Source organism: Rhea americana, unplaced genomic scaffold (assembly GCF_003343005.1).
Source record: "Rhea americana isolate MKP2758 unplaced genomic scaffold, rheAme1 scaffold_230, whole genome shotgun sequence".
In the NCBI taxonomy this organism is placed as follows: Eukaryota; Metazoa; Chordata; class Aves; order Rheiformes; family Rheidae; genus Rhea; species Rhea americana.
Window position 1 is genome coordinate 1,280,482 of NW_028186347.1, and position 11,033 is coordinate 1,291,514.

Below are 11,033 nucleotides of genomic sequence, written 5' to 3' on the forward strand. Positions count from 1 at the left end.
TTTTTTTTTTTTTTTTTTTAACGTTACAAAGAACAATGTGCCTTTCATTTCCTGCCGTGCTGTTAAGGTACTTGCAGCTCAAAGCAGCAAGAATACATTAAAACTAAAAAGCATTTGGTTTGGGCATTAAACATTTTTATTTTTTAGGTAAATGCCTCTCCCTCCTCAGAAATTGTYTGAGCAGTGAATTTGGCACACATTTGTAATCAGCTGTAATAATGAATGCTGTCTTGCTCACTTGAAGTGGGAGAATTTACCAACTTCTTTAAGAAGAATTTACTCATCTACAATTAAAGTGATGTGCTGCTAACTCGGAGTCATCAAGTCACAAGAGCACATGCTCAGGAAACATCACTGCTCTACAGAAAACGATGCAGCGCTCTTCTGCTTTACCCGGTGCACTCCAGGCATACCTCTACRCCGCAGTTATTAATTTGCTGGTACCACCACATCAAGCACCAACATCGCCTGATGGATGTCRGACATCCGTCCAGTGACAGCAGGAACACAGCGTCGTGCCCCCACTATTAACCAGTTTGCGTTTCACCCTCTTTGCCTTTCTCCAGATTAAAACCCTACTGAAGCAGGGCAGGACTTGACTTTCAATAGTCCACGAATTTCCGAAACCACAGATAGCCCTGTTTTGCAGACAGAAAGGCTGAAAAGTTCTCCTCCAAAAGTTTAAAATAATCCTACTTACAAAAGAAAGCCTAGCCAACAGCCGTGTGGAGAACTGAAAGAAAGAAAAAGCCCTAKAGGGAGTCCACGGCAGTGCCGAGCCGAGCCGGGAGTTCAGCTGCTCCCGGTCCCCAGGCAGGCAGGCAGTCCACTACACCGGACCAGCCTTTTATCAGCCTCAGTTCACCGACAACTAGTTAAAAAACAAAAAACAAAAACAAATCAAAAAACCCAGTGCATTTAACAAGCTTTTAAAATCAGTAAGCTTTTTTTTTTTTTTTTTTTTTTGGTGTGTGATTGGGTGCATTGCGAAATCAGTTCACAGTGCCAACTGAAATGAAGCTTTTACATACCATTAGGCAACTACAAAAGTGGGGAATTTTCCACACGGGTATTCCACCCAGCTGGTCAGAAAAAAAACTAATTTGAGCAAAATATCAGAACATGCTCATGCCTTTCAAATAAAGTTGCCGGCCTCTTTCAACAACTCTCCCGCACGTTTCCTCACCCGTGTAACAAACAGGCAAATGCCGAGTTTTCCTGCTCTCCCTGAGCAGCTCTCCCAGGTTAACTGCCCTAAGACGCAGCAACGAGACGCAGTGGCTTTTCCTCCAGTTCTGGGCCAAGACATTCGGACCATGCACGCATGAATAAGCCCTGCCTTGCCTGCACGTTTGCCTTTTCATGGTCATGGTGTTGTCTAKGGAAAAAAAAGAATTCTTAATGTTTCTCCAAAACCTTGCTGGAGTGACCAGCTAAGCGACTGCCTGAAACCTCTTCTGGCTTAATGATGGCCCAAGAAAAGGCTGGAGCTGGGTGTCAAAACCACCACTGAGAGACGAAGGTGCAAGAATCTTTCCTTTCTGTGATGATTCTGCTCCAGAAAACACAACTGTGAAGCCCCCTAGAAGAAAGAGGTGGCTCTAAAAAATAAATGCTTTTCTTCCCCCCTTGCACTTCCCTTTAATGAAGGTTAGACATACAAGTTTTCCTAAATAACACATGCAATTTAAAGTGATAAATTAAAACTTGTAGTAGGAGGCCTTCTTTTTCAGGGCTGTATAGCTGACCCTTTTGAACCTACATTACTCAAGGTATGCAAAATATATGTGTATAATAAATAGCTCTAGAATTTATGGAGTGGAACAGAAAGGATATTAACAGGCAAGTAGAGAGGCTGTATTACCCTCACAAGGCCTTTAAAGATTTATTTTTTTAAAATGAAGGAATGCATGCATGTAAAAGGTAGTACTTAATCGATACCCTTCTTTGTGCCTTTTAGAAACACATGCAAAACGATTCCAAATCTGCCCTCAATCTGGTCGTGCTGCTGCTAGCGGCAGTGGGAATAAGATTATTCACAATGCTATTTTTCTTTGATTTTTAAGAAATTCCTCTCTGTGTGGGCTCATTCCCACTCTCAGTAAAATCAATTACGAGGCTCCCATCGCCTCCGGAGGGATTTGGATCAGGCCCTGCGCAAGTGGGTCTACAGCAAGTGCAGAACAACGCAGTTAATATGATTTATTGTGTCCGTTTCTGTGCGTGCAGTTTTTCATTCTCTAAAGCCTGCAGTTTTGCTTTCATGCTCAGGTTCGGGAGATAAGAGCTGCAGATCTGTGTTGATCTACAGGCCGGGTTCGCGGCAAGCTGGGGGCCGCGCGTGCCGCGAACGAGCCCGGGGGAGCAGCCCCGCGCGGGCCAGCAGCACGCGCCTGCCGCCGCGGCACACGCAGGCTCCCACGCAGGCGCTGCCGAAGGCGCCCGCTCCCTTAGAAGGATTCTGCTGTGCTGGGGGAAAAAAAATACCCTTCAGTAAAACTGAGAAAAAGAAAAATCCTTTTCCTGCCTGTTAAAAAAAAAAAAAGTACCTTTAACATGTCACCAGCAAAGTTCTCGGAATTCATTAAAAGCTTGTTTTACAAGGAAGACTAAGGCTCCAAAATCTGAGATATTTCATTTCACTGGGCTTTTACAGATTTTCCATTATTCAACCCTGACACTGCTGCTTTTTGGGCTGGTTGCTGAATACTGGGCTTCCTTAAGACTAAGRAACAGCAGGGTAAGAAGATCTGTGGTTTGATAGTGGTGAAAGAATATTATCTAAACATGAAATAACAACATGCTTGGTGCCTAATAAATTCTAAATTAAAAATATGATTTAATAAACACAGGCAACATATTCYACACACAAAAAAATTATCAGAATTGGCAGAACAAAAATCACAGTTTAGTCAATTCTTCTCTTAACCTCACAGTCCTTTGGCTACAAATTAGAATTTCTGTGAGCAGGATTGATAAGAGAAATTAGGCTCTGTCTTTCAGAAACAACAAGAATGTTTTAAGGCGATACGTCTGGAGATGAGCAGAACAAAATCCCTCAACATAYGAAACCATTCATATTTCAGTGGAAAGAAAACGCAGGAACCCCCAAAGCCAAAATCTTACCAAGCCAACRAGGCCTACGTTGTATGTCCTACAATGTAAGCTCGTATTTTTAAGCTTTTGGTGCACCTGAACTACTACTTCTTCCCTTAATTCCATTTGCCACGTGAACCCTGATTCAGGTGCAGCAGAGACCTGAACGAGCCCTTCAGCCTGTTGCCCGTTTGCAGCTTGTTTGGCTGCTAATAAAGTCCTCAAAGATCRGAGGCAACAGCAATTTGCTGATTTGTAAAAGGAATCCTAGTACTAYATTTACAATATTTCTATGTGAGACAGATTTAAACGTCCAGAAAAGGACGACAGGCTTTTGAGGCATAAACCCTCCACGCAAACTCTTCTTTTCTGTGTACGTACAGTAGTCCCCAGTACAGTCCCTCTGCCTCCACTTATGTCTTAGGAAAAAAAAATGGTTATGGATAAAAAGATAAAGTATTAAATAATAGTAAGTTAGTTTCGCTTTAGGAACTGCTATTTCTCAGTCCTAAACGTAAGCAGTAAAAGAAAACTCAGTTGTTGCTGGACCAACAGAAATTGCTGAGGTCTTCCTTATCTCACCATAAAAAGGAAGGGAAGCTGGTCCYGTACACACACGCCTATCCTTTCACACACAGTCCCTACAGAAACGGGCTGTTATTGAATTATTTTTTTCAGGCTGTTTTACAGTGGAAGCCATTGGCTCCCTAAAAGCTGTTGCTTTTAATTTAAAACCATTCTCGTTCACAGAATATTAGCACTCCCCAAAAATGCACAGTCCCGTCGCTACCTCCAAATAAGATCAAGSAGCTGTTGCCCGAACCATGGCACTGGAAGCACGGGGAGGAAAAGGAGTGACACGCCATCGTGGAGCTTCCCTCCACTGCTTACCCTCAGTAGCCACAACCCTTAAAACATGTCGATAAAAATACAGACAACGCTGGCAGCACCCGTGTCAGTGGGTGCCCACTTGAGCAGCCGGTACGTTCACGGGTGTGCAGTCCTGCCCTGAAATCGTACCGCTTGCTGCTTGGTTTTGTTCAGCAGATTTTTGCAGTAAGAGGATGGCTCTGCAGAAGCATATTTCAGTGCAACCATTTTGTTTCCCGGGACTCGCTGAGATCCTGCACTCTAAAATGATGAGCTGGCCAGGCACTGGAAGTTCGGTACTTCTGTGTGTCAGGCGCGAGCATCCATAAACAAAATGAAGTTGGAAGCACATAGATAAAAACGAGAGCGATGAAGTACGCACCCCTAGGGGGTCATGACTCACGGCCCTGGGACTGAAAGCCTTTGCTATGGAGGAATAAGGATAAGGGTTGCATACAGCAGGCTCTGTCACGGCATCTCCCTAATTAAAATAATTTTTAAAGGAAAAAAAAAAAGTGTCTCTCCAGGTCTGGAGAAATGCTACCTCAGTTTAGTGAAACAGCAGCATTTTAACTATGAGGAGAGTACACAATTTATTTGCAGCTACCTCATGTCAGTTATTCTGAATAATCTTTTTTTGCTAGACATAGGGAAAAAAAGCTTGATAAATATGGGCTGTTTTAATATTCCAAAGCAGGAGCAGCAGGTAAGAACTTACCATTTTCTGGCTGGTCCTTAATATCAGCTTCACTTGGCTGGCTGGGACTTTCAGATTGACTTGAATCTGAAAAACATAAAATACAGCCAAAAATTACAGGGTCTGCTATGGAAAATAGATCAGAGGCGCCAGACTTCCTCAAAAGGCTGAGAGTACAAACTAAGGACAGGAATGTTGCACTAGGACATGATAATGCAAAAGTCCCGTGCCTAGGTAATATTTTTGCTGGAAAAAAAAAAGGGGGGAATCTTGTTTATGGCTCTACATAGGGTGCTTGGTCTGTGTATTAGCATAAATTAGGCTTTCAGAATCCTTCTTTTTAGAGAAGGTATAGTTAAACTACCTTCTCGCATGTTTTTTTTTAATGCAGCCTCTATGTTGTATACAAACCAGATCCTTAATCCAACACATAGTAAAGTCTCAAAACATATTTTCGAGCTAGCATATAAAGGTAACTAAGCAACGCTACAAAGTTGTGGAGATTGCTGTCTACACATTTCTAAAAATCTGCAAAACTGATGTAAGCGCTGATTTTCATCGTACTTCTGTAGTGGTTACAGCACGACACCACCACTGAAATGAATGGCATTGCTCCTGATTTGCAGTGCTATAAAACGAGATCAGATACTGGGTGAACTACTTCAGAACTTGCACAAATACTGACTTCCACAAACTCGCAGCTAAGAGTCTCCAACAAACACAATATACTTGCCTAAAACAATAAAAAGATCCATGAAAGAATATCTGTAGATACGAGGGTTTTGCATTTTTTCAGACTGTATTAACTCTACTTTATGTTAAGGTCACTCTTTGGTTCAAAAATTGTTCTTAGCATAAAGTTTAGGCAAACACTGTTTTCCTTCTTAATTGTTTCTAATASTACCATTTGGGGAAAAAAGCCGTTTGCACGCGTGAAAAAGGTTTTTTTCTTCAAAAAAATCTCAAATTATCGTTTCCTTAATTAATTAAAAATTATAAAAGAGTTCACTAGCTTTTTTTTAACTGCTCTGTCATCACTTCATCCTCTAAAAACAGTTTTTGCAGTGAAACAAAACTAGAAAATGAAACCATTTGTTCCTGCATCAAAACCACCTACATTCATGACAAACCTATGTGACTTCACCTTGACTTTGCAGAGTTGAGAATTAGCTGTCTGAAATTTGACCACGTTTCAGTGAGAAGCCAATGCAAGATCAAAAGGTCGTGACACTTAACTGTGATTAAATTGAAAATCTTACTTCTATTGCAATAGAGTGATAACACCACCCCTTCTTTTTCTTTGAGGTATTAATAGCGCTGGAAGAAGCAGTACTACTAGTGACCTTGGGTCAAGCAATGCTAATTTATTGCTTTAAAAAGGTTCCTTGCTTTTAAGCAAATGAAGATTTTAATTACYGCAGAGCACTATAAAGAAAATGCCTATTTTAAATATTCAAATTTTTTTTTTACCTGCTGACTGTATGCATTAGGTATCATTCAGAAGCTTAGAGGACAATCTTGTATAAATTAAAAACTACAAGTAAAAAAAAGAGTGCTCCCCAAACACATTTTGATAAATTTCAGAATATAAACATTCAAAATATTTAGCAAAGATAGCTTCAGTCAAGATACTTCTATTTAAAATCAAAGAAATTCTGCTAAAACATTGATGACATAGTTCCCAATGTCTCCAAAATCTGTTTGCTTTTACATTTATTATTTTAATAATTTCTCCAATCAAGCTTAAGGAAAAAAAAATAATATTCTCACTTCGCCAATTTTATTTTAAATGTTGACCTGGTGGGTTATCTTTAATCAAAGCTCAAATCAGTGAGAGCAGATAGGCTACAGGGCAATAGGCACAGTGCTGGTATATTCTGGACACCAGATTTTGGCAGGAGGTTTCATGTTTCCAGCGCTGCAGAGGTAGAAACAACGGTAAAATATTGCGAAGGCAAAATATGTATTCAACATTCAAAGTCAACATCCAACGTATTTCATTTTACAGGGCATGCACTAAGCTTTTGCTTATTTTGGGGGCTTTTGTTTTCCTCCAGCAAGCTATGGTTCAATCAGCGTTTGGCCTTTATGATTAAAGTAGAGTTAGAATGCCATAAAAAAAAATATGTATTTTTAAAAGTTGCTGTATAAATATGTGACTCAGGCCACGTTTTCCTTTAAAAATACCAGGCAAGGCAGTGAAGCAGCAAGCGGGCACACGGCGGGGCCGGGCTCGGAGCTGGCGCTCCCGGCTCCGGCGTGCCACCTCGGCTCCCCGGCAGGGCTCTGCAGCCCGAGCGCAGCACAGCCATCGGCAGCCGCTCCTGGGCTTTGAGAAACAAAGTACTTTTGTTCGGGTTTAGCGCTGCTCTTCCAACGCCAGAGCTCGTGGCAAAAGGGAGCCTCCGCTGAGCGCGGGGCGCTCGTTCGCACGCTGCATCTTAACTTTCTGCTTTATTACTCTGGCTCCTGCAAGGCTTTTTTTCCCTTAATTCTGTTTTTCTGCAACCCATCCCTGCTGCTGAAATTAAATAATAATTTTAAAAGATGACAACAAAAGCCCCCGGTACGGGGCAATAAAATGCAGGAAGACGCAGAATTTAAAAAATATACATTTGTGGCAGAGATCATGGAYGGCTACCGAAAATATGTCCCGGGCAAGCGTCTGCTGAGCATTGTTATGCAAGGTGGCATCTTGTGGAAACCCCAGATAAGAACCCGGAGTTAAGGCACTTAGCCAAAATGTTTATATGCAGAATTTTGCTTCCCTGATTTTATTCAGATGCCGCAGATGATCCGGTACATATAAATGTGCCGCCACATGGTTAAGGGATTGGCAAAATCAGAGCCGTTGTATTTTACAGGCTTGCCTAGGACGGCAGAGCCTCGTTCACCCTCCGCAGCTCGCTCTCTGCTTTTGCAGCAGTTGGCAGTAACTCCTGCCGGGGGGGTTGTGTTTTGTTTCGCACATGCACAAACTTTAAAATTCCAGTTTTCGGAACGTTTAGTGGTTTGCGGGCTCTGCTGCAAGGGGAGGGGGGAACGTCTGTCCTGCTGAGTCCGTCAGCCAAACAGGTGACCAGAGGAATAAATTAATTTTTGCCCATACATAATTGATAGAAATGGAAGATCGTTTTCATAAGCATTTGCATTAAATCAATAAAATCACTTACTATAGAGCAGTTTAACAATTCATTTGATTTTCTCTTTTCTATATATTTGATAGCCACTCTGCAAAACAGTATACACTTTATGCCTATTTTCTTTAGCAACAACACTGCCAGTTAAATTCTACCACCTGCAATAATTAGAGCCATTGGAAAACATACAAAACAAAATATACAGTAGATGCGAGCCCCTCTTGAATCCACGGCCCCCTGCGGCAACGAGTTTCATTGGTGCCTTAAGCTAAGGCTGGTAGGAAGCCAAGGAATCTGTATATTACAATAAAGTGCATGTTATTAAGGGGAGGATTTAAATGATTTCAGATGGAGTTGGAAATATTATAGTGAGGAACCACTATTAAGATTGCTGATTTWAAAAAAAAATCACTAAGGAATCTAGTTTTATATTTAAGGAAGCTTAACCTTGAATAGCACAATGGGTTTTATTTGGGAGCTTTTTTAGTTGAAGAAAGTTAGCGGTTAGGAATTTTTAACCCTAAACGAGCTAAAGCTGGCATGCATAAATACGCTCGAGTCCAGGTTACCGGACAACAGACGCTCGACCGGATCTAGCATCAACAATAATCACGGGGAAACGCAATAGAGAGACGGTTGCAGCTATTTTATTCTCTCCTTCCGCGAATCGAGTATGATTATGGGGTAAAAGCCGCCGGGGGACGCCCCGGTCCCGGCTGCCGTCCCAGACCTGGGTCCGCCGGCTGACATCGCTGGTCCTTTTTGCAGCCGCCGCCGCCGCGCTCCTCCGCGACCAGCTCCTGCTGCTGGCGCCGCGGCCCTTCCCGTGCCAGCCGCTCCGCGGGGCACTTYTGCGGATACTCGCGTTTTTCCCACACCCTGCGTCTTCCGGCGCTTGGGTCTGCAGAGCCCCAGAGGGACCGGCGGTGCCGCTCGGCATCCGCGGCGGCCCGGTGCCTTTCCGCGTTAGGAGCGGGGTCCCGGCGGCTCTTCCCGGAGACGGAGCCATCCTCCAAGCACGACCGGCGATCCCCGCGCGGCGCCGGGAAACCTCCCCGCCACGCGAGGCTGCGTTGCCGGGCCCGCGCCCCGGAGAAGCCGCAGAAAAACGCACGCGCTCAATTTTCCATTCACATCATGTGTTTTGGGGGGGAAATAYCATACAATAAACTGACATATTTTGTTCAAGTTTCAGAGTCCCATTTGTAATAAAATATTTATACGGCTGGGTTGCGTTCTTGCAATAAATTTTCCATCTATAATTTTGGGGATGGATTCTACCAAAGATTTATATATGTTAAAAAAAAAAAAAAAATCTAAATCGTGCTACTTTCTATATAACCGTATGTGCCGAGCTCAAGGGATTTACAAACAGAAACCAGCAACAGGACTGAGGCTTTTTTACACTTACTTTCCCTTCATTACACATTATAATATAAACACATATGCATCACTTCATGCAAGCTACAATTATTATTTATGGCTATTTGGTGGCTACTAGTGTTTCTTTTAAGGCCGGCCTGGCTCTGCRTTTCACTAGCCAGCGCTTTCAAGTCAACTTTTTACAGGGAGTTCAAAGCGCTTCATTATCAGCCACCCCACCGCCCCACGTGGATACATCCACAGCAGATCTGCAGCTTTATTTTACACCCCCATATACAGTACGTGCCATCCCCGCGGCTCGCGAATAAGCGGGAAAATCGCTGCCATGCCAGCCCGGGTTTTTCTTTCTTTTTTTTTTTTTTTTTTATAAAGCAAAGAGTCTTAATTCCTGTACACTGGGAAAGAGATTATCTTTGATAATGGAAATGTAAATCAAAGCTTGCTGTTGTTTATTCCAGACAGACATTTGTGTGTTAAGTCTGTTTATCAGGCAACACTTTGTCTGCGCCAGGAAGTGGCCGGCCTTTGTACGGGGCGCTGGGCGAATGCCTTTCCCAGGAGCCCTCGCCGCCAAACTTTTGTGGCAAAAAACCCTCCTTGTTGCTCCACCGGCAAGGCGCTCCTAAGCTACCCCGCGAGGAGACTAGCAACCAGGCGGCGAGCCCGACTATGCTGATGAGGCCGAGCGAGACCCAGACGCCCGCCCGCCGGCCCGTCCGTCCGTCCGTCCGYCCGCCCCGCCAGCGCTTTGTGCCCGGACCCGGGCGCTGCCCCGCGGCGCCTGGCCGCCCGCCGCGGGGACCCCAATCCGCCCCGAAACGCTCTCGTTTGAAATCAACTTTCTTTGTTCTCACGAGCCCGTCGCTGATTTACTGCTACGGCGTGAGAGCCTCCAATGTGGGGGATCTCCGTGGTCCCGTGTCTGCTCCTTGATACCGCAAACAAGCGTTTGATTCACTTCTAAATGTTTTTAAAACACTTCGCAGCCTTTGATTGCTGCTTACTGATTCATTTCTGGAGCATTTTCCGTTTGTTCCTTTGCAGTAGCAAACGTTAATTTTGACTTAATTCAARCTGTCATCAAAGGCTTCCTTAAGAAATCCCTCTGCACAGATTTTATTTGTTAGAATAGAATATTCTTAAAGTAAACACCACGCAAGTGTGTTTTTCCTTAATTCCACGAGATGCAAAAATCCGTTACCCAAAGGACTCGGATTGGTTCAGCCCTTTTTCCTAGACAAAATAAACACTTTAGGACTTTACTTGTTTGTATTCTCCTCAGCRGTGCTGTATGCATCACCAGCTAAAAACAAAGAAACTTTTAGCTGCTCAGACAAAATGCAGAAGCTCCCCAAACAACGAGCCGGGGGGGTGGGGACGCATTCACAAAGTCTGACAGTCCATTCAATATGGGGATGATGGCCATAATGCAGCCAGGGTCCCCTTGCTAATTAAATATGCATTGGCACAGTTTTGATCGATGCAAGCCATGGATCAGATGACACACCTGCAAAATCTTGAGCCCAGAGCTCCCAGGAAAAGGAAAATACAGGCTGTCTCCTTATCTTTGTTTTCAAAGGCTCTCAATTTCTGTGCTTAGATATCTAATTTAATTCTCTCACCCCTCAGCAAACTGGATTAGGAAAGTCAATACGGCCATTGTGCATCGACAGGAACACACAGCTTTCCTTTTATTCAATTTAGCCGTGACCTTTAGACAAAGATAATGACAAGTGTCTATAAGTAAGGTAAGGCCTTAAGGAAGAGCCTGGAGAGGGGCCCCCCGCGCCGCCGGGGCCTCGCCGGCCGGGCAGCGCCCGCGAGGAGCTGCGAAGCGCAGGCGTGCG

The 11,033-nt window shown here is 43.8% G+C and overlaps 1 protein-coding gene across 1 annotated transcript in view; it reads right to left on the bottom strand.

Annotated features, from left to right (window-relative positions):
• The window catches only part of NFIA (nuclear factor I A), a 229,749-nt gene that overhangs the window by 102,090 nt on the left and 116,626 nt on the right, over nucleotides 1-11,033 (bottom strand). The window contains exon 3 of the mRNA XM_085306080.1: nucleotides 4,685-4,750. Coding sequence (XP_085162206.1) covers nucleotides 4,685-4,750 — 66 coding nt within the window. The remainder of the gene's footprint in view (nucleotides 1-4,684; nucleotides 4,751-11,033) is intronic.